The sequence below is a fragment of the Carettochelys insculpta genome, chromosome 12 (assembly GCF_033958435.1).
Source record: "Carettochelys insculpta isolate YL-2023 chromosome 12, ASM3395843v1, whole genome shotgun sequence".
Lineage (NCBI taxonomy): Eukaryota > Metazoa > Chordata > Testudines > Carettochelyidae > Carettochelys > Carettochelys insculpta.
The window spans coordinates 37,746,971-37,771,384 of record NC_134148.1 but is presented as its reverse complement, the minus strand read 5'-3'; the positions used below and the strand labels follow the sequence as shown (position 1 = coordinate 37,771,384).

Below are 24,414 nucleotides of genomic sequence, written 5' to 3'. Positions count from 1 at the left end.
CAGGGACCCTGGGCAGCCCGTTGTCCCTGGGACTCGGGAGGAAAAGGGACGCGCGCCCTTTAAGTGCCTCCCCGCCCCTCCTAGCCCGGCCGTCTGCCCGGGAGCTGGGCCAGCGCTGACCGCTCAACCTAATCGCGCTCCACCAGGGGTCCCGCCTCACCTCGCTGCCGATTGGTCGCTGCCTGCCCACTTCCCGGCCTTGTGCCGTGCCAGCCAATCAGCGTGGGTGAGAGGTGGGCAGCGGGTATGTGTGCGTGTGCGTGTGGCTGAGGGTTGGAGCGCTGAGAGGGCCTTACGGCGGCGCTGGGGCAGCTGGCTACCCGTGCGGGTAAGAGGGCAGAGCGGGCGGGGGCGGGGTTCCTCTCCCCTCCCCTCCCCTCCCCTCCCCGGGCTGGGCATACGCGGACTCTGGCTGAGCCTCCAGCGGGGCATTTCCTTGCTCAGGGCCCGCAGGGGGCTGGGCTGGAGGGGTTCGGTCCCTCCCCGGGGTGGGGGCCGAGCTGGGAGCGGCGCTCAGCTCTGCAGGGGTGGGAGGCCGGGGGCTGCTCTGAGCCGCGTCTCCTTGGCTGGTCCCGTCGGGGGGGCCGGGCCGGGGACACGGGGTGAGGGGACGGGGGCCCTGGCCACAGGGGCTTAGTGCTAAGGAGGAGGGGCGGGCGGGCGGGGGAGAGCCCCAGCCTCAGCCCCAGCCCCTTCCCCGGTGCTCTGCTTCTGGGTCATGGACTCCGCGGGCTGCAAGGGACCTCGGGAGGCCATCGAGTCCCGCCCCCTGCCCCAAGCAGGGTCAGGTCAGCCCCAGCTAACTCGTCCCCTCCCCCCGCGGGCTGCGTCAAGCCGGGCCTTCAATCCTCCAGGGCTGGAGAATCCCACCGCCTCTCCCAGGCACACAGTCCAGTGCTTCACCGCCCTCCTGCTGCCATGGTGTTCCCGCCCCCTCCCGCTCCCCCTCTGTGACTTCACACCATTGCTCCTTGTTCTGCCATCCCTGGCTCTCACTCTTGGGTCCCTCCCCAGCCCCAGGGCCCTGCTGCTCCGGTTTCTCTGGGGCCAGGCCCTGCATACCTGCTTGCTGCCAAGGCACGCTTGGGATTACATCCCTGCCTCAGTAATGGACCCAAACTCCCAAGACACTGTGCTTCTTTGGGCCCTGCTAGGGAGCTGGGGGCACATCATTAATTAATCCCTTTGAGCCCTCTCCAGAACCATCCCCAGCTATGGCCTTCCTGGAGTAGCTGCTTCTGCTAGTTCAGGGGAGGTTGGGGACTTCCCTCTTATGTGGCTAATAGAATTGCACTCAGGAGAACAAGCTAAAGTCCACTTTAGTCACACCCTGTGCCCTCTCTCTGCTCCGTAGCTCACACAGAGCCCTGCTAAGGCCCACATCAGAGTCACAGCCAGTTTTGTGTTGGGTGGCAAGTAGAGGAAATCATGGCTTTAATGCCCTGGAAAGAAAAACTGAGCAGGATCAGGGCTCCTGTTGTTCCCATAAGGAGGTAAATTTCAACACTTCTGGGAGTCAGAGGCTGACACATAACACGCTCAGACAGTTGTGACTCTCACTGAACATAAACACCAGGTCTTTTTTGGGTGGGCAGGGTAAAAGTTAGTGTGGCTGAAAGATCAGGAGTGGTTCTTACAGCCTAGCACTCTTACATTCTTCCTGTTTGCTTTGTTTATTGCTTCATGGCCAAAGGTCAGGATCTGTAAGAGGATCTTCATAGATTGTGCAGTATGGTGCTACTAGATTGTCGGCCTTTATAGAGAGATTTTGTATGTTTCTGTAGAGTACTTAGTGCCTTGTGGTTCTGATCCAGACAAGGACCTTTGAGAGCTACATTATATGGTAACAATGCAGAACCTTCACCTGAAATGAGCTCTTCATGGGAACTTCCCTCCCTGTGCAAACATTTAAAATATTGGATTCACACTAAATTCAGGGTAGTTCCTTTAGTCCCAGTTGTAATCTGAACACAATTTTTGGGCAAGCACTTTTCCCTCCATTTGTAAGATGAAATCATCTTGATTATTTCAGGTTGATGCTAAGTATAGATTATAGCTATCAAGTCAGGCTATTTAAAAGACAGATTGTTACTTCCCCATAAATGTAAACAGGGCTGAGGGTTAGAAGTTCACCATTCAGAATTCTCTAACCCGAGCAGACACGAGTTTACAAAATGATCATGCAAAAAGATGCAGTGGGCTGCAGTCTAATATCATGGCAATAGCAAACCAGCAGTAGGTTCCGTGAAACAAGTTTTATCATGACCAAAGACACCCAGCTCTTGGGGTGGATTCACAAAGTCAGCATGAGCTTTCTTTCAGTGCAGCTGTTGAAAAGTGGTGTGTGTTGCAGAGTATTCTGCTGACTAGATCTGTGCTTAAATGTGTGAGTATATTGCCAGGCTGCTAAGGTTTTGGTCTGTTGTCAGTATTCTGCATATTTGTAAAGAAACCTTTTGTTTTATGACCTGTAAAACTAAAATGTCTGTTTTCTCTTACAGGCTCTAGGGTAAACCATGAGGCTGTACGAGAGACTAAGTAGGTCTTTCCAGGCTCCCATCACTGTCCATAATTATCCAAGCAGCCACGTTTATGTGTTCAGAAATGGCCGATCAGATCCGGATGAGTCGTCAGAGGAGGAGTCTGACTTCATGGAATTACGTCCAAGGGGCAAGGAGCAGCGGAGATGCAGTGCTTCCCAAGAGAAAGTGGGGGACGTAGTGCTACTGGAACGAGAACTCACAGAGGGTGATAATCTTAACAAGCTAGCCCTGCAGTATGGCTGTAAAGTAAGAGCTGCAGCCAGATGATTCAGCTGCTTTAATTTCTTCCCTTAGTCTTATTTTCATGTGTGTTTTGTAATTACTTGTGTTTAGGGATGTGTTATGTATAGCTTAGTTTCTGTGCATACACAAGTTTCAGTTGTCTGACACACAAAGGTGACTGCCTCTCTGTGTCCTGTAGTTATTGGTAACTAGGTAAAACTCAAATGGATGCAAGTGAATCTTGTAATTAATAACACAAGGAAGAAGTATTCACCTCCACGCCCAACATGACCTGGATTTCTGTGTAATTTGGATGACTTGAGTGTGTCACAGCTCTAAGGTAACTTATGGAAGGAGGAGAACATCTATCCCAGAAAAGGAAGCAAGCTCTGATTCTCAGGCACTTATACCTTTTTAAGCAAACAGAACAATACACTCTGTGATCTCATTGACTTGGCAACAAAATGGGAGGTGAAATTCGGTGTTGAGTGCAAAGTGACACACATTTGGAAAAAAATTATTACATTTACATAGCTAGGTTCCAAATAAGTTGTTACCACCAAAGAAGAGATCTTTGTGTCCCTATGGATAGTTTTTTAAAAACTCCTGCTCAGTGCACAGCAGTCATCAAAACTAACAGTGTTCGGATGCCTGGGGGGAGGGATGAAATAAGACAGAAAATATCATAATGACTTTTTGTAAATCCAAGGTGCACTCACGCCTCGAATACCAGTTCTCAATCTCCATCTCAAAACGTATATAGTGGAACAGTAAAAGTTTCAGAGGAGGACATCAAAGATGATCAAGGATACAGAAAGGCTTCTGTACGAGGAGTGTCTAAAGAGGTTAGGGCTGTTTACCTTAGAAGGGAGACTATTGGGGATCTGATAGTCTATGAAATCAGAAATGGGTTGAGGAAGTGAATAGAGATTCAGGTATCCTGCATTCTCCTCTTGTCCGCTCCCCTCCTGTGGCCAGCTGCCACCTTACCTGTGCTGATTGTTGGCTTGTCTCTCCAGTGCTGGCTGTCAGCCAACTGGCAAAGAAAAAGCCATTTGAGTATTCACTACATTGACAAAAGAGTGCTTGCGGCAGCTGCTGTATTTAAAAATTACGCTGTATGTTGCTCAGAGAATAAAGTTGCAGCTGGTGGTGCATACTAGCTCATTTAGAAAGGAAAAAAGGATTTTTAGGAGAAATGTATTAATTTCTTAGATTAATTGTCAGTGCATAAGGTGAGTACAGGTGTTGGTGCAATAATAGGCCTAAATGTTAGGAAAATAATGCTTGGAAATACTGTCCAAAGTGCTGTTTGTGCTGATGTGTGTATTTCAGTTGGTTAATATGTTACAGTGCCCTTCTGGCCTTTCTTTGCCCCTCCTTCAGCTCAGGTTCCACTGTGTTCCTGGAAACTTGACTTTTCTCAGGCAGAGCGTTCCCCTTTTGCAACTCATCTTTTGTTGCTGCCTGAGGATCAGAACAGAGGCCCAAGTCTGAGGCTACGTCCACACTACCCCAGAAGATCTACCCGCTCAGGGTCAATCTCCCGGCATTTAATTTCGTACATCTGGTAGGGACACACAAGATCGACCTCTTGGGGATCACAGTCAACTCCTGTGCTCCTCACAAGACTGGAGGAGTAAGGGAGGTTGACGGGAGAAACTTTCCCATTGACCTTGTTCGGTATGGACAGCCACCAACTAAGTCGAATGCATATAGGTCAATTTTAGTTACACAATTGCTGTAGCTAGAATTGCCTATCTGCATTCAAGTTACTTTGCCTAGAGTAGACGTAGCTGGAGGCATATGCATTGAAAAGCTGAAAAAGCTGTGGTTTACTTTGTTGCCTGTTCATCTCCCACATGCGGCCCTGCTGGATTCCAGGTTCCCCACTTTGTATACTGCCTGAGATAATGACACCCAGTAACTCAATCCCAATATTTTGTTTCCCAGGCTATAACCAGGGCTGAATTCTGTTCTGGGCCAATTTCAGATCCTTCTTATAACTTTGAAAGTGTTGTTAGGTATGTGACTGCCGAGTTTGATTAGAATTTATATTATGGTAGCAACTAGGACACTAGGTCTGCAACTGAAATAGTGAGAAGAGCCACTTTTTCAAATTCAGTTACAAAACCAATACTCCAAGAGCCACAGTGCACGTGAAGACGAGCTGGTCCTTAATAAATAACGTCAAAATATACTTTCTGTCATCCCTATTTTAAGAACAGTGCACACAATGATTTGTACTAGTTAAAAAATTGTAACCTCCATCTCCAGGCTTTACCTGTCATAGACCCCAAATCTAACCACTGTTCTCAAGCTTTACCCCCCATCCCCAGAACTAACCTGCCTTAGACAACACTGCTTTTCCATGGCCACCACCCCACCTACTGCTGCTCCCCCTGCTTCCTCCTGAGCAGGGCTTCACATTTCAGGCAGGGTCAGGCTCAGTTGCCCCTGCCCTCCAGCTTCCCCCACGTGCAGCGCAGGTGGCTCCCTGCCCTGCTGGCTTTCTCTTCCAGGGCTCTCTGTCCCACCATGACTTTCTTCTCTAGAGCTGACCACTCAGCGGCTCTGGAGGCTGCTGCCAACCAGCCAACCTAAATTCAGTTGGTCTAACTGCAGGCAACTGAATTTAGTTTTTCGTTTAAGTGGCGGCAGCCTCTGGAGCAATAAGTGGCTCCTTAAAGAGCCGCAGGTTGCTGACCCCTGAATTAGGAGCTGCCATTCAGTTCAGGTCTCGACTGTGCTAGGAGCTGTATGGACATATGAGATGATCCCTGCCATGAGTTGTGAAAGACAGACACAAAGGAAAATGAAAAGTGGTGGGAGACTTTACGTAAACGAGAAGTCATATAATTACTAGAGAGATGATGAATTTTTCCAGCTGTGTGCCATTTATCTGTATTAATTTGATTCTATCCATCCACCATTCTGAAAGCTGCTAGCCCTAACTATCTTTGTCTTATACTCTGTTTAGATGACTAGAGGGTGGGGTCTACACACAGGATTTGTGATTCTCAGGAGAGCTTGTTTGTGGAGTTAGACTTTTGTGAATCTAGCCCTAGAAGCCAAAATCCCCTTGACAGTTGATGTGCCTACATCAGTTTTGCAGCTGTAATCAGTGAACCATCCCAGCACTGACCTGCAATGCCTAAATATTTGAAGCATCTGGACCTGTGTCCCAGAGATTTCTCCAGCCCCGTTAAGACTGGAGCAGCAGAAGACCTGCGGATGGAAGCCACAGCTGAAGACTAATACAACTGGTGGTCCTCTGAGACACCGCAGAGCGTGTCTTGAAAGCTACAACTTTCAACATGTGAGGGACTGTAATGTGGTTTGTTGGGCTCTTAAACTTGCTAGGGAATCTCTGACTGCAGAGTCAGAGGCTGCCAGAGCACAAATTAGGACAAGACAGACTTTCACTTGCAAGTTTCAATCAGTATTTGTACTCACTTCACATTTTGTGCTCTTCTGCTTTGTCCTTGAGTCAGCATTGATAGAGTTGTGAAGTCTCTCTCTTGTTTGATTTCCACAGGTGGCAGATATCAAACGTGTCAACAACTTCATCTGCGAGCAGGACTTGTATGCTCTGAAGTCCATCAAGATTCCAGTCAAGGCCCATGGGGTGTTAACAGAGATCAGCCAAGAGTTAAAGCCTGCACAGAAGGCACCTTCCCACACTGCACTGACACTGATTGAACTACCAGAGCCTGATCCTGGAACTGCAGGCAGCAGCTGTACTGAAAGCGGAGGCCTGACTGACTACTTTAAAGGGATTGACCAGAACATTGAGGAGGCCGTGCAGTCCAGAGTGCATTTGAATGCAGATTATTGCATAGAAGCACAAAACTGCCCACCCTCAGCTTCAGTGGGCCGGAAGGAGCCCAACAACGGGGCAGACTGTGGGCTCCAGTGGTGGAATGCAGTTATCATCATGCTACTGATAGGAATAGTCTTGCCAGTATTTTATATTGTCTATGTTAAAACACAGCAGACTGGGGCAGCAGCCTATACCTCAAATGCAACCTTTGCCTCAAATAGCTCCACACATGAGTTGGTGGGAAAAGCCTCACAGCACATACCGGTCATGGAACCCCCCAAACGGACAATACAGCTGAGGACTGCCTCACCACCTGTCACAAATGCCCATGAACCAGTAATGCTGACTTTATTAGATGCTGGGGGCTAAGGGTTTTTTTAAATGAACTAATGCTCCTGACTGGACATGGGGTGCTGTTTTGGCGCTAAGTGCAACATTTGGCTCTGTGTCGATAAACCCACAGGAAAGTAGCTTGCCCCAACTTACTTGTTTCAGGTATCTCTCATGAGTGGCCTCATCTAAAAATCTGAATGAGGCAGACACGGTATAGATGGAGCATTTTTCCCCACAAGTACCTAAAACAATATTTTGCATCCTGCAGCAGAACCAACAGGGCCTTGCATATTTAACCCTATATATGACTTTATACAGTAGATATGGTGCTATTAAAACTACCCAGGACACTTGATATCTTCATATCAGCTCTGATCAATGACAGTATTAAGCTAATAGTAATAGAGAGGTAGCCATGTTAGTCGGTATCAAAACAAAAAAGCTATCATGTAGCACTTTAAAGCCTAATAAATAATTTTGTTAGTCTTTGAAGTGCTACATGACAGCTTTTTTGTTTTGAGCTAGAATGACTGAGGGCCATAGCCTGGTGTGAGCACCACAGAGGCAAGGGTCTGCCTGTGACCTCCTTAGGGTTTCATGCCTGTACATGGTCAGGCCAGACCTCGTAGCAATAGGCCTGTTGCTCAGTAGTGATAACAAAAGTTGCATTCAGTCATATAGCCCAGCCTGCCAGCAATCTCTAGTGGCCCACTGCCCATAAAAAAATCTTGACTAATATCACTTGGGCTGGTGTCTTTAGTATGCTTTGAGTACTTGTGGGCAATGCATATGTTCTCTTTGCACAGTGAGCTGTTTCCAGCACTGGGTTTGTCTCAACAGTGCATCCTTGTGCTTGGGGGCAGGGTTGCAGGGAGGGGTAGGTCCAGTGAAACATTTCCATTTTGTAGTTATTAAAAAGTCATGGGAAACAAGCTCCTAGATATTTCAGGAGTTCACAAGAAGCATAACTGGTAGGCTGGTGATTACAAACCTGGTGTAGATAAATTCTAGTGCCTGTATAGATAGCTACTCATGTTTCTTATCTCCCATCACCCTCTCAAAAGAAGGTCTCATGTGAACACATGGTTCTAACAGATTAATTCTTGTATTCTGGTCTGTTGACCTGAGGCTTACAGGTTTCAAGTGTGTTTTTCTCCTAAGACTGCTTTACAAGAAATGTTGAATGTGTGGAAAGGCTCCTCACAGTATGTGCTGTAAATGTGGCTAAAGGTAAAGCTTTGGGTAGTTTCTCTGCAGGAAAAGCCTCTTACTGGGTGTAGTAATTTTAAAAATAAATTAAAACTGTAGCTCATGGCTAAACCCTACAGTAGAAATTGACATTTTATAGTTCTAGAATTGAAAATCCCTAAAAAACATGAGCAAAATATCCATAATATATTGCCTAAGTGTAAGATGTTTGGCACAGAGCAAACCTTAAGAAAGTTGGACTTTTCCCCAGGCCTGTGCACACTCATCCTAGGAGGTGCTAACGTAAACGCATTTATTTATCAGCCTGTCTTAAAGAATGTTAGCTGACATTTGTGGTATGAAAAGCATAAGGGTGCAAAATGCACAAGATGGCTGTTTCACTCCCCATCTACCTGGAGGATGGTTATAGAATAAGTACTATGGTAACATGATACAAATCATAGATTAACAAGATGCTCATGAAAATACATAAAATACAGAAAGTTTGTTCTCTTTCAAGCACTCAGTTACAAGAATCAATGTTTTAAAAATCTGTTTACTATAACATTAAGCAGGTAAAGGAAGAAATTATTAGAAGCCTGACAAGTAATTTTGAAATGATTTGTTGAACAAAGGAATTGCCTGCTAGTGTTTTGTCACTAGAGGGCACTGTTGTCATAAATACCAAAGCGGATGAGGCACTTGAAGGAAATTTGAATCTTACAATTATGGCCATGTTGAGTAGTACCAGCCATCACTGGTTCAGATTAGTTTAAGGCTCTGAGGTATAAGACATAACTTCTGTCTCTTGATTTTTAAGAAAATTTATCGCTAACAGTTTCCTTTGGGCATGAGGCAAATACAGGAACAGTATTTGTGTTTAGTGATTGAAATGAAAAATGTATCTGAAAAATCTGCTTCTTGTTGTAACGGGAGCTGGAAGGTACAATGACTAAAGTAAACAGAACCTAAATGAGTATTTGTTTATCCATACCAAGGCTTAAGCTTAAATTTCCTTCAGACAAAAGGAAACTTTTGTTAAGTTTCAAGAGGGCATGAGGGAGCCCTTTTAAAAAAGGTACCTAAAGCATCTGACTTCTTAAAGCCAGCTGTATCCATTTAAATATATATTTTTCTTCTGTGAAGGAAGAAGGATCCCTTCTGTGGGTTAATATTCTATTTCTAAATGAAGAAAAAAATCAATAAAAGCATAATGGGAACTAACCTGGATTGCCATCTGTTTCTTTAGCAGTATAATCTGAACTACACTATGTTGTTCCATGGTGCAGCTTCCCTTAAAGAAAGGCAAAATTTAGGACAGAACCATGGGCAGACGCTGGTCAAAATAAGAATTTCTTTCAATTGTAAATACTGCATTAACAAAGAACTATGGTCATTAGTGGTAAGAACCAAATAGCCACGCATGTCCAGTTCCAAATCACACACCACTGGCTAAAAATCTTACATTTGTTAAAGATGTACAGTCCTGATCAGTACTAGAAGAGGAACATTCAGAGCTTCCAGTTTCTCACTCTGGAATGTTGAAATTTCTGGTCTGAAACATGACTGAAATGTCACTGGTTTACTCTGTTTCAGTGACTTCTTATCAAGCACCTTCTGTTTTCAAGTTAATCTATCAAACTACCAGCCAGGATAAAAGAATCAGCCTGGGACTGGAGCAACAAGCTGGATTCCTCCTGGGTCAAAGACCAGCATTTATTAACATTTGCAGGCTAAATTGCCCCTCATTGATACTTGTGCCATCAGGCTCTTGCTTTCAGGGAGTTACATGAGTAAAAACATTTGGAAACCAGTGAGCAAGTCTACTGGTGCACCCAGGGGAACAGAATCCAGCACAGATGCTCTGATGAACAGTTGAGAAGGGGTAATAGAAGTAAATTTGAAGCAGGGGCACTCAACCTATGGCCTGTAGGCTGCTTGTGGCCCAATCAGCACAGAGCTGAAGCCCATGTGACAGCCTTAGGGGCATACAAGTTGTAGTGGATGTTGGTACACATAACACTCATAGAGCTGTATTGCCTATGTGACCCACAATAGTAAACATGCTGAGAACCACAGACAGACAGTGAAGGTGGCACAGTTGAGGCTCAAGGTGCATGGAGGGCTGAGCTGCTGATTAAGGTGGTGCTATTACCCCAGAGCTGTATTCAGGATAGTAATCCCAGTTCATAGGCATCAGTGTGCTACACCTCCGTCCTTTCACCTGTGACCAGGTCTATGTGCTAATAAAAGCAGATTCTGGTTCCAAAACCTCATAGAAGATTAAAACAGCTTTCCAGACCCCCTGCAAAATGGATTTAGACCACCTAAAAGTAACTTGCCATGCCTAGCATCTGAATACGTGACTTTTACCCCAGAAAGCGCATTCCCTAATAAATTTGTTAGTCTAAGTTGCCACAGGACTGCTTGTTATTGGTGATGCTACAGACTAACACAGCTACCCCTCTGAGACTATTTGCTATGCCTATGTCAGTTTCAGCTGCTGTTACAACCTTCCTTAGCTGTGATGATCACATGTTCACTACTAAATATTGAGTCTGTTCTGGTCTGGATATGGTCTGAAGAAGTGGGTCTGTCCCACAAAAGCTCACCTAATAAACTATTTTGCTAAAGTGCTACTTGACTGCTTTTTTTGTTTTGATAGTGTGTAGACTAGCACGGCTTACTCTCTGTTAATGTTCACTACCTGTGTCAAGAATTGCCTAGCTGCACATCAACTGCTCCCAGGCTCCTATGCAACAAGCCCCTTTCTGGCACACCACAGGTAGAGAAGACAATTATCTGTACACCCTCCACCCTGCCAAGCAAGATTTCCAAAGAGCCTGCAAGCGAGTCACTGTGGCTTGGCCAGTTCCCGCCGAGGTGGCTCAGTTAACGCCATGGAAAGGTGAGATGCTACACACCCCCTATGGCAGATCTCAGTCAAAGCAAAATTCCCCCAGAACACACAATTGCACAGCTGTATTGCCAGCTTCAGCTTTTGATGACTAGTGGTTTTGGCTTCAACTGCCTTCACTTTGTGGTACTCAAAAAAGAAGTAGGAAAAGATTTTGCTGAGACATGCTAGCACAAGTAATCTCGGCAGACAACAGGTGGTTTGTTTCAGACGAATGTTGTGAACACTCAATAGTAGCTGATAGGTTAAAATGGAAGCTTAAGGCCCCACAACTGCAGTCACTGCTGCTTGTGTGGTAATGGATTATGTTGAACCATAGTACACATATGCATATTTTAAAGCTACCAGCATCACAGACTTACGCAATGCATCCCTTGTGCCCACAGTGATAAAAATGGTGACTTGCTTCATGAAGTAAACAGTACACCTGGATATTAAGCAGCATTCGATGAAGCTGAAGCTTGACATCAGCTGAAAACAAATGGCCAGGAAGCGCCAATCCTGAGAAATTTATGTGAATTTTCACTTTTTGCAATATATTGACTTTATTGTTCTCAGGGATGTAGAGGATATACCACTGTTGTTTCCATTTAATTGGTGGAGGCCTTACCTTGATGCAGTAATCTGGCAGTAGGTTTTTATTTGTTTAAATTACCCTGCAACAAACTGCTAGATTAAGGCCCAATACTGCAGCTTTTCATTGTAGCCTAACCTGAGGATATTGCTTCCATTTTATGAGCCCATATAGCCCATTTTAGTTTCTAAACTATAGCACATTTTGCTCATCCATGGCTTAATATAAAACTGTGCTCAGTTCAACATGTGTTACACACTGTCTTAATACTTGGATACTCGAGTAGTCAATACAGTCAACCACCCTTAGCTGTGTCATTGATTCCCCTTCCATTCCATTCCTTCCTAGATGGTATTTTTGTACTCAATGCCTTTTCATACAGTTGTTTAAGTGGGCCTGCTGTACCATAGCATCTGATTGGATGAGACTCCCAGCACACATCACAGCGAACACCAGATTCAGAAAGCATTATAAAGCCCACAGCCACACACCTGTAGGAGCTAACAATGAATTCATTTAAAGCAGTAGTGACCTTGATTTGAATATTTTTAGCTGTAGAAGTCAACCAGCTTCCAAAACCTGCTAACAGGAGCCCATGGCCAGAGGCAGGAATTGAACCTGTCACGCCAGCTTGTAATGAACTGCAAGAGCCAGAAAAGCTGCTGCTTGAGCAAGAAAAATCAGGAAAAGGAGAAATTGAAGCTACTTCCGGTGGTCAGGTGCATAGTTTAGCCAACTGGAACACAACTTGTTGGGGGGGGGGGGCAGTTGGGTGAGGGTGTTGGGAGGCAGGGTCTCCCTGTGAGAGAATCACAACGAAACAACCTGAAATTATGCCATAGGGCTTTTCGGGGAAAGGGTTTCTCCTGCTTTGTTAGAAGAATTATCAGTAGCAGCAAATGGACTGCTTTGCAACTGACTCTTCTTCCAGCCCAGCACCAGAAGCTGTGTCACAGTTAGCTGCAGTTGTGAGTTTCCACTCCTTCACTGTTAGGACTGCATGACATTCTCTAGGAATTAGAAGCAGCAGCCAGATGACATGAGATGCAGGGTAGGGCTGCCAGGGTGTGTGGACAAAAGTTTTCAGAGCAGAAAAGAAGCCTGGAATATTAGGTGGTATGGCCCGCGGGAGGAGTTCTATCAGAACAGAAGAACAGCCCTCGGGCCAGCCCACATTTTGTGGTGCAGAAGATGTCACCTAAGGTCACGTGCATGACAGATGAAGAAGTGGGGCAGGGATAATTGACAAAATCAAGGCCACTGCTCATTACAGGAGAAGAGTGAGCCAGCAACAGCACAAATATATCAAACGACATTCCTCAAGGGGATCTGGAAGCTAGTCTACATGTCACCAGATTTTATTATTGCCAAAACGTATTGAATTCTTTATAGCAGAATGGGTTTTTAAGATCCTTGTGCAAATGCATTAATACTTTATTTAAATGTCTCAGCAACCCAGCATTCTTGAGCATCCTTTTAATGCGAATCCAGCATGTAAGCGCAATGGAGGAGCATACATTAGCGGAAGGAACATTTCAACATCAGAAAGGAGTTACTTAAATTATGAAAATTTCATTTAAACTGCTTTTTGTATTTGTCTATTCACAAAGCGTTTTTTAGATTTTATCCGTTCTTCTGTGTTATGGATCTGTGTCAAAAGTACTTCCGATTCTGGCTGCAAGGAGAAAAATATATGAACGCACAGAATTCTAAGTTTAAAAAAAATCCAACTGAATGAAAATGGGTGCATGATTCTAGTCTATTAAAAGGTGCTCTTTAGAATCAAACAAAGCATTCTTTCAGGCCCTCAGGAGAAGGAGAAAACATATGGTAAAAGCACTCTACTCTGCAAATACGACAGAGTCTGAAGTACACAGTAAAAGCCAGTATTTTTACTTTAGTGAATGCAGGATACAAATATTTTACAACAACTTCTAGCATTTTCTTAACCATTTGATAAAAAGTTCACTAGAATATTTATTGTATAATGAAGAAAAAACACCACATTCAGGGAAAAATTCTGATTAACTTATTTTTTTCTTAAAAGATTCATCTCAAGGATGGCAACAAAGTCCAGCTTGTGCCGCCAAACGGCTAATCATCATTAAACTGTGAACAGCTTCTTGTGTGAACTGTTGACTACAAACATTTACCAAATACATAAATCTCTTTTAAAAAAGCCATTTTAAATATAGCAAAGCAGTGTTCTCTTGCACAGCAAAGTGAAGAAAGTTTCTACTAAGAAGTAACTGTTCATATTTATACGTCTTTCTTTCACATTCTAATTTAACTTCTTCCCATGATCAACTGCTAGGAGTTATTATGTTCCTTATTTACTATATATTTCTTGTGCGCATAATAATTCAAAAGTTTTTGATCCATTAGTGTCCTTTACAGAAAAAGGAAATGGTAAAGCATTTTTCTCCAGCAAACCCCTGATTATATATATTTTTTTAAAAATACTCTTAGCTGGAGCTCAAAGATGATTTGTCATTTTAGCAGGTTCAACTCTCATATTAGCCAAGAATTCATACTAGATTTGATCTATCTGCAACCCTACCTCGAACTGAATTTATTCAATTTACTTAGTAAAAAATGCTATATTGATTTTAATTGCTGAAATGTTCTCCTTTGCTGTGTCCTTTCTTCTACAAAAGACTTTTATATCTCCTAAAAAATGTATGTTCTAATGTTACACTATTAGTGTTATTTAAAAAAAAAAAATCAGAATTCCCCGGTTATTTTCATGGTGTGGAGCTCTCTTTCCCAGATAGATAGGATATTTCTGCAAAGGCTTACCTATTGCAGTCCATTATGGGGCTATGGACAGTCTGATCCTCAATTCCTAAGAATTGCACAAGTTTTTCATTAGTCAGTTGGCGTGATTTAAATACAAACCCCAAACTTCAGGTAATGTTATTTTAGAAAACACTCAATAGTACTGCTTACAAACCTGCATAGAAATAAAGACTATTGATACAGTCAACAAAGCCATCTTATAAGGCACACAAGAAAATAGACAGTAAATGTGAATGCAGAACTCCCACTCAAATGTACAGCAAAGTTCATATACGTGCATAAACAACAAAAAAAATCAACTTTTCAAAGCATTAAAGGCTCTGTGAAGTGGTAAGTGAACTGAATTACTTAGGAAATGGACTTTTCATTTGAAAATTGAAATACTCTGTAGGCTCTTCTGTTACGGTGACTACTCTAGTCTCAATTTATTATATGTAGATTGATTTGAAAGGAACTCAAAGTTAGCCACAAATGTTTTTTAAAAATTATCATTTTCAAAGTGACATGGACAACATAACGGATTTTTGCCCTGAAATTCATCTACAGTACTTTGTTCTTGGATCATGCTGCATACAAACAGATGTCAAGGAGATGAGTGTACACACTGGATTTCCATTTCTGCATCTCATTTTCTTAGTGATAGGGTCAAGTAACTGACCTGAATAGATTTTCTTAAAAAGTGTGGAATGCCCAACAGAAATATTTAAAAATAAATATATGGAATGAACTTTAAAGAGTTTTGTGTAACACATGAAACAACTCCAGTTCTTCTCAAAATTAGAGTGGCTAGTAGTCAGATATATATTTCTTAAAAGTCTACATTTTATTTTGTTTGTAGTGAGGAGGGATACCACTATATCTCATGCACAGGACAACAAGAGAAGTAGCCAAGATCTTAAAGCACACAGTTGTAAGTCAAAAGATAAGCTAAGCACACACTGAAGCAAACTAAACTGTATCAGATTTTTACCCTTTAAAGACTTCCTTTTTACAGATCCAGTTTTAAGTAAATCTTTGTCAAACTTCAATAGATTAGCAATAGCAATATCAGTTTAAAAGAAGAGGTTATGGTACTCATTATCTCCCTGAACGAGGGGAGAATTTGCCGCTGTATTAGAGCCAGGGCTTGCAAACTCTTCACTGTTCAAGCAGTCCCACTAATGCAGGAGAGGGAATGGAAGGATCAGCTCTTTAGGTACTAATCACACTTGCTCAGTTTTTCTGAATGTTAGGAGACATAAAATGATTCCTTTCCAGAGCAAATGTTTGCCCCAAACCACTTACCACTTACAAAACCTTTTATGCTCACCTGATATGTGTTATCATTTCCCTAACATGCGTAATTAGGTCAAGTTTTTCCACTGAATATTTTCTCACAAGAGGCAGTTTTAAAATAATGCCTTAAAATGTGTTGTAACAGATTTTTAATATTTATGTGGGATGAACTTAACACCGGATTTTGTTGTTGCCACTTTGCTATTTATATACATACATATAAAATGTATAATGAAGCTTAACCATACAGCACAGAGATTACATTTTAACAGCACACATTCACCACCAGTGAAGGGGAAAACCCCTTTACACAACCTCTGAAAAAATCTGGATAATAATATTAATAATAATTAAAATCCAAAGAAAGTACAGTATATTTAACAAAATAGTAAATATTAAACAGTGAATACTCTACTTAATAAGGACCTCGCCTTTTGCCAAGTTGGCGTCAATCCACAAAAATATACTTTTTAATCTGGTGAACGTACAATACATAGGTACTTACACCAAAGGTGATATATTTAAGATGCTATATACACAAAGAGTTTGGCTCAAATTTTAATTTACATATAGAATAATAAGTGTTCATGGCTTATTTTTCCCCCAACGTTCTGCCTGCAAGTTTTTTTTTCCCTCTTCTGAAAGCGAAAAACTAGAAAGTCAAAATAACCAGATAAAACTATACTCTACAAAAAAGCTACATCATACAGCTTTGGCTTATATAAATAATTCATAGCAGAATGTGTTCAAAAGTACTGTATATAACTTTTATATATAGTCTTCAATTCATAAGGGTATTGTTTTCTTTAATATAAAATATACACAAGCTAAAATCTGTTTCTATATTTTTCAAAGAATGTAAAAAGAAACTTTTCAAACATACTCTAATTATAACTTAATATATTAATTTTATTTTGTTAATGCTCTGTTTTCTAGGCTATTTTCTGAATATTTCATGCGAGTTCTCTGTGACTCCCACTTTTTTTTTTTTTTAATTAAGAACCATTTCTTTGACCCAATACATTTTTTTGCACGTGCAAAACAGGTTTTTATATCTTCAGCCCTTCGCCATGCACCCTCTGCAACAGAGATCCATGCCAGGTTAGGTAATAGAAAGGACATTTTATGTACAGTATTGCTTTCTTTTTCCTGCTTTTCTACTGCTCTGCTGCTACAAAGCATTGTTTCTTAACGACAAGTAACCATACAGCTTTAATAAAACACATACAGACATGACTACAGGGGAGCCCTCTTGGTTTCTGCAATCTAGTGTGGCAGGACTATAGATGGGTACAATGTTTCTTTGAAAAACAGATTATATTTTTAAAACAGCATGTCCAGGTAAGTGCCAGAGTAGGCCAATTTCCTTTAGTATTGTGGTGTTATATTTTACCACGGAACATCTGCAGCTATACAAGGAGTTTGTAGTAAGTGCCTGATCATTTTGTGTATGCTACACACACTCGCACATATATATATATATATATATATATATATATATATATATATGCATGTGAAGATATATATATGCATGTATGTATACACATATAAATATATTTCATGTCCTTATTTATATATTTAGATATGTCAGGACAGTTCAATGTGAGAACATAAAAGTGGAAATGCAGAAAGTTTATGTTGCCCATGTGTCCACTCTCATTCGTTTCACTGATGGGCTCTCCCTATCTTCTGTATTTGGAGGTCTTCCCAACCCAACAGGTGAATGGAAATCGCTTCTGGGGTCTTCCCGATCACTGCCATCATAAGAACTGCTGGAACTGCTCAGACTGTCAACAGGGGAACGACCCATTTCTTGCCGTGTTTGCTGCTGTGGCTGCGGCTGCTGTGGAGGGAACCCAGATGGCGTCACACGGTCCCGTGGAGGTGAAATTGGTTCAGACTTTATGTTGATGTTTTGGTTGGTATTAATGGATAAATTTGAACCCTGAGATAGCTGGCCTCCAGCACTGGGGAAATTTAAAAAAAAAAGTTACAATTCATACATGTTGTAAAATCTTGTAGCCTATCCTCAAACTGAATCCAGACTAAATACATAAACAAAAAAATTACTGAATACTAAGTGTAAGACACAAAGCCCAAAATTGTGAATTCAGAGTGTCTCATCATCCTGAACTAATTCACTGACAGCCAGTATTTATTACATTATTGGTCAGTAAGCATCAGATAAAGCCACTTCAATTTAATTGGTTATGATTTTAGGAGCAAGAAATGGATAAAATTTTAAATACAATTATTCCATTAGTACCGTGCCCTTCCATGGAACTTGAGTGTCCAATCACTCTGTGGTTTGTTATTACATATTTTCCTTGTATTTAAAGAAATTGAGAGAAATAGACACGTTGCATTTTTTTTAAATGCGTGCAAAGTTTGTCACTACTTACATAGAACCAGCCAACAGCATCCTATATAATGAGCAGACAAACGGGAAGGCAAGATCCCTGTCCCAAACAGGTTTCCTTTTAAAATAATTACAGTAATTTCACTGGCAAACGTGAGGAATGCATGAACACATGCAATGAAAGAAAAATTAAAGTGCAGTCCTCCTGAAACGTGTCAAATGCAGGACTATTTATATGTAATCAAAGTAGTAGATGTGTTTGGTGAGGTACATTTACATTACAGATCTACTTACACAAGGGAGCCAAGGGCTGCTTGCCCTAGATGGTGTTGTTGCCAGGCCTGTCCTAAAGACAGCATGCCTGGGGAGTTAAATCCCTGCAGGGCAGACAGGTCGGCACTAGTCAAAGAGTAATCTGAAAAAGAAGCAAGAAAAATAATCTATATTGTGTGTAGATATAAAAACTGAAGTTTTAGCTTCCTGTTCATATCAGCTATAGGTGGATCATGTGGAAGGATCCAAAAGGGCAGGCCCTTTCATTTGTGTTGAGTCTTCTTGTGCAGATCCCTTTTGCAGGATCATGGCCTTAGAATACTCTAATTTCTCAACCCTACCTGTAGAGCCTTGCAAATCCACGAATATTCATGTCCGCGGATATGGATATGGGTACGGATATCCACAGCTCATTTTTGCAGATGAGGGTACAAACTTTGCATCTAGAACCCTGTACGTTTGTGGGTATCTGCATTACACCTGTGGGATGGATGCAGATATGGGTGTCTCATTTTTGTGGAGATGGATGCCTATACAAATTCTGTATTGGGGCGGGGCTCTACCTACTTGCTATTGCTTGGGTTGATTTACAGTCTGACCTTCTACTAAGCATACAAAAAAATGTTCCTTCCTGGGCTGGTTTCATCATGTACATTTCTGACTATTTCTCTATCCAGAAACTTCAAAATGTACTAAAATGGGGCATCAAAATAGGTCACTAAACCAACTGAAATATTTTAATATAATATATCTGGCATGAGAGGAAACCTGTCTTGTGCACAATCCTTGAAACAGAATGAGACCCAGATTCTCTCCTTCCATTGAGCCCCTCTGCACAGCTCAGCATACGGCCAGATGAGAATTACAACAGGCAACATTCCAACAGGTATATGGCTGGAGCACTACTGTGTTCTAGCAGTTCTACTCTGGTAAAGCACATTGTGGAGATTAATTCATGCTCATGTAAGTCAGAACTACACTAGAGCAGGAGTTGAGCAAAGCAGATACGTAGGGAATCTATTTTTATCTCCTTGAAGGTCTGCTCTCCTCTCCTGAATCAAGTGGCTACTGGTCAGAAAATCACAAAATCCTGCAACTACACTTACTTTACAAAAGTGCTGTGAAAATATACCACGTAAGGGAAAAAAATGCACTCACTTGCCTTTGCCATAGTGATACATTAAGATATAAAAGCTTTATTTTAAATTAGTTCTGCAAAAAACAAATAAAAGAAATATCCCAGATCACAGCATTAATCTTCTACGGCATATGGAAATATTTGCAAGACACATCTAAATGTCCAAAAGCATCACAGACAGTCTGTACTTGATCAAACTACTTTTTCCACCATAATTCAGTCTTATTCTTATATTTATGTGGTATATTAACTGATGGCTTTGTCAGAGCCTAAAAGCTAAAGTCCTCTTTTAACACACAGCAAGATGGTGTCATGTAGTTGGACGTAATTTTTTATATTCTGATTGAGAGGAACACTGTAGTCTTGTAACCAACAATTCAATTATTGGATTTTTTTAATTTGGCAGGATACAATGCTTAGATAGTTCTCACTGCTCATTCACACAAGGAAGTTATTTTCAGTTCATCATTATCACTTATGCTATCCTTTTAAGTTTTAAAAGAGAAACCTGCACAAACACTGCTCTTAATCACTTTGCAACACAGCTTCCTTAATATAATTTCTGGTCTCTTGTGAATGAGACAAAATGACAGGAAGAAAAAAGTTACTTTGCACTGCCACCAGAAATGAATGATTTACGTAAGCAGCATCTTCCTGGAGACTTACAAATCAGATTTATACACTGACATCTGTCTGAAATTGCAGTTACTATGTATAGTGTCCTCTCAGATATTTTCTAGGACTACAGAGTCTCCAGTAACTGAGTTGAAGCTACTCTATAGTAATTTAGGAATAAAATATGTTCCTTTTGCTTGACTGTTGTAAAGTTCTTTACTGCCTTTGTATCCTAAATTAATTCAGTAAGCGTAGCGGGCAGGCAAGATAAGGCCTCCGAGGAGTCAGGAACGCCTAAGCAACTCCTTCGTGGTGAACTCTCCCAGGGCAAAAGGAATCAAGGTAGGCCTCACAAGAGGTATAAAGACTGCATGAAGGCCAACACCGTTCATGCTGGATTAAAGCCAAAGCAGCTAAAGCAACATGCAGAAGACCAACAGGCTGGTGTGCTCTCACACAACACACGTATGACAACTTTGAAGAGCAGCAATGCATATATGCCTGATTGATGCTCACAAGAGGAGAAAAACAACAGCAGCAGCTACACTGACAGAGCCAGTATATTCCCTTGTGAACGTCCATGCCATTCAAGGCTTGGGCTCCTCAGCCACATGCAAGTCCACACAGGATGAGCCTGTGCAAACTCAAGATGTCATCGTTGGACACAACTGACTACCAAGAAGAGCCAAAGACTTCCAAGAATCATCTGACTTCAGTCTAATGAGCTAAAGGCATGAGGCCTCATGCCTAATGAGGTACAGAGGCCAGAAAAGGGGTCAGAAGAGCAGCTAGTCCTGCAACTATGATCTGTAGTCCAGGTATCTCATACAGTAAAAGTATTCCTAAATTTTGTCATCTACAGACCTTTGATGTAGTACTTTCCTGATGGTAAATTTCTAGAGGCATTCTGTATTGGATTTATAGCTATTGAGATAAATATGAGATTAATGAGGTTGTATGAGTAATCTTATCTAAGTTTAATATTAACACGCAATTAGTGCAAGTACATGCCCTCCAATGGAGTATGAGGCAACTATATGCATACTAATAAAGGAAAAGAATTTCGTGTTTTTGGTACAGGTCCTTTATAGGATAAAACAAGATAAAGATTTAAACATGTAATAGCCAGAACTGGAAAAAGTTCCCAAAAAGTTCCCAGATGTAGAGGGATGTTCTTAAGGACAAGTTAACAGTGTCCCTCTGGAAAATTACTTGAGTAAACATGAATGTGTGCACACACACATCACATCCAAATTGTACTCCAGTATCCAGAAGTGAAAGCAGTTGCACTTTTACTCGAGTAACTTTCTGGGTACTTTTTCCATCTCTGGTAATAGCTGTCTTCCACAATGCTATGGTTAACATTAGTGCTCTGTGAAATATGAAGATATTCCATGTTATAGTTTTGAAAATCTCATTTCCTGAGGCCAAGTGAAATTTCAGCTTCTATTGCTGCTGAAGGTCCAACTGTATGAGTCTGCACATATTCTTGCATTATAATGTTGCTCAACAAAAGAAAGAAGAAATCCATGTTAACTAGCTAGAAATAGCTTTTTTGCTGATCTCTAAGGTCTGTTTGCTCCATGAAGTTAGACTTGATCTGCAGCCACAATCTTAGGGGTTGAACTGAGAAGACACAAATTTGTAAGAATGATCCGGCTGCATAAACTGTGGAACTGTGACTATGACTCACTGTCCCTATGGCTTGTCAGAGAGAAACAGCTTTACCTTCACCCTGTATATCTAAAACATAAGGAGGACAGCTATCACCTTCTGTCCAATCCATAACCCCAAAGGACATTACCCTCTCTTCAGACCTCTGAAACCTCTCAACAACTTTCTCTTTCACACCTAGAAGCCTCACTAAATGACAAGAGGTCCAGATCTGAATGCAGCAACTGCAGTCTAGAAAATTTGCACTGACAAATCTCCCATTTAAAAGAATTCACATTCGTATTAATTTTTTGTTAGATTTCCAGTCCATTGTACTGCAACTGATGTAATTCATACATGCTCAGAGGTGCCGCTATACAAAGAATGTGCCACGAGTCAAGAGTTCCAGTGTTGCACGCAGTAGAAATGTTACATATGCTCTATGCCCTACGTTATTGTAGAATACACCTAGTATTAATTGGGTTGTTACCAGAAATTAGGATGACCATCCATCCCATTTTGGGTGGAACAGCCCTGTATTTCGGGCACCATCCTGGCATTCTGATTTATTTTGCCAAAGACGTTAATTGCCTCACATTCCACATGTTCTCCCAGTGGTTGCCTCCTGGTTCTGGCTCTCCTGCAGCTGGGAGAAACTGGAGCCAGACTGGTGCAGTGGTACACTGCCGCCCAGCATCCCCCGGCTGAGGACAGCCAGGACATGGACCGGTGTGGCGGCGGGGCTGCCGCTCGGCTTCCCCAGGCTGGAGGGAGCTGAGAACTGGACCAGCGCAGCAGTGCAGCTGCCACCCAGCTTCTCCTGGCTGCAGGGAGCTGAAAGCTGGATCAGTGCAGCAGCACTGCTGCCATCTGGTTTCCGCTGGCTGAGGGGAGCTGAGAGGTGGACTGGCGCAGCAGCGTGGCTGCCACCTGGCTTCTCCCGGCTGGAAAGAGCAGGGCCGGTGCAGCTGCTGCACAGCTTCCCCTGGCTGGGAGGAGCTGGGAGCTAGACTGGTGTGGCGGCGTGGCTGTTGCCTGGCTTCCTCTGGTTGGGGGGCAGGGAGTGGGGGCGGCACTGGACTAGCATGGCTGCTGCCCAGCTTCCCACAGCTGGGGGAGCCAGATTAGCATGGATGCTGCTGGTTCCCTGCTCCTCATGGCTGGGGGAAGCCAGGAGCTTCGTTGGCAGGGCAGTACCTTTATTTCTGGCCACAGCTGCCCTCCCACAGCCAGTGCACACACACCCAACCGGAAGGGTGGCAGCCTCCAAAGGGCAGCCACCACCTGACTCTGACACAGGGTGACAAACAATCCCGTTTTAGCTGGGACGGCATCATTTCCTCGTGTCCCAATTTGGCTGGGAGAGATATGGTGACCCTACCACAAATGCAGCGATACTGACCAAGACACAATGGTGTGGAAGGATCTAAATGCAAGCTGGTGCCCACTTGTGTCCCTCTCGCGTGTGTGTGTGCGTGTGTGTGGCCAGTTATTCCATCACAATGACTCTGCAAGCAACCTCATTAACACTGAAATCTGCCTCCATAACACTGTCAATTTCTGGAGAATTTTTCACACACTGAATAAACCCAAAATCCTCTTGGAAGGATATAGAAAATCTCTCTTTTTTTTTTTTTTGGATTGCTTTCTTCCTCTTATCTACTGGGTTCAATCTCCAGTCAGTAGATGCATTTGCTCTCAATCAAACTCAAACAAGTTAAACCTCTAACAAGGTGTGACTACAATAAAGTTAAACATTTGATATGAATGTGCTGTTCTGCACCTTGGATTCCCTGAGGGATTTCTTAAACATCAGAGTCTGGGACGAACACTTGTAGGAAAATAACTAAAATTGCAAAGAAACAATAATTATGACAGATAGTTACATCTTAAACTTCAGTTATAACAAGGGACAAGAAATGACTCTCTTCCCTCCACCCCATGGATAACTGCACATTTAGGTAGGTTCACTGTGATTTTATTTATTTTAGGCAAAGGTAATCAGATACTTGCTACTGCAAAAGGCAGGAACCCTGACTTTATAAACCATTGATCTGATCTAATATGGAAAAGCTGTGCTGATATGGAGAATGTCACCTGTACAGCGAAAAAAAAATTTACTATAGAACAGACTCCTTTGAAGCTTAGCTCTGTTTGCAGCCATTGTCACCACATGGCAAGAACAGAATTTCTGTGTTATGAGATGTGTTTTTGCTGTTCAAGAATAGCTACCATGTGTCGATAAGGCTGCATCTCCACTTCAGTGATCTTTAGAAAGATGATCTTCTTTCAAAAGAGAATGTCCACACACCAAAATGCAGACTGAGCTTTCGACAGCAAGCGTCCACACAGATTCTGCTCTTTCAAATGATCAGGCCAAGGATCGAAAAATCTGGCACCAAGAGAACTGCTCTTTCAAAAACAAAAAGGCCTGCAGAGCATCTACACATGCTTTTTTTTTTTGAAAGAAGGCAATCTTCCTGATCCAAGAGCAGAAGAGGGTTTCCAAAAGAAGAGCTGCAATCTTTCAAAAAAGGGCCTGATTTTTCTGGAAGAACTGCTAGCGTAGACACAGCCTAACTGATGTTCTGAGGGTCTGATAGCTTGAGACACTACCCTCACACAACAGTCACATCCAGCAAGATTATACCATTTTAAGATTTAAAAGCAAAACTTCCCAGTTAGAAATAAGTTACAGATAG

At 42.4% G+C, this 24,414-nt stretch overlaps 2 protein-coding genes across 11 annotated transcripts in view; one reads left to right on the top strand and one right to left on the bottom strand.

Moving 5' to 3' along the window:
• Window positions 1-251: 251 nt before the first annotated feature.
• LYSMD4 (LysM domain containing 4) lies at window positions 252-10,730 on the top strand. The gene is made up of 3 exons (XM_075006656.1): window positions 252-328; window positions 2,502-2,789; window positions 6,304-10,730. The coding sequence occupies exons 2-3, from the start codon at window positions 2,517-2,519 to the stop codon at window positions 6,955-6,957; spliced, it is 927 nt and encodes a 308-aa protein (XP_074862757.1). The 5' UTR covers window positions 252-328; window positions 2,502-2,516; the 3' UTR covers window positions 6,958-10,730.
• Window positions 10,731-17,105: 6,375 nt separating this feature from the next.
• Window positions 17,106-24,414, bottom strand: part of MEF2A (myocyte enhancer factor 2A) — a 146,635-nt gene continuing 139,326 nt past the window's right edge. For all 10 annotated transcript variants that reach the window (XM_075007249.1, XM_075007246.1, XM_075007252.1 and 7 more), the window contains 2 exons: window positions 18,328-18,448; window positions 17,106-17,641 (listed from right to left, as the gene is read on the bottom strand). In XM_075007249.1, coding sequence (XP_074863350.1) covers window positions 17,308-17,641; window positions 18,328-18,448 — 455 coding nt within the window. In that variant the 3' untranslated portion in view covers window positions 17,106-17,307. The remainder of the gene's footprint in view (window positions 17,642-18,327; window positions 18,449-24,414) is intronic.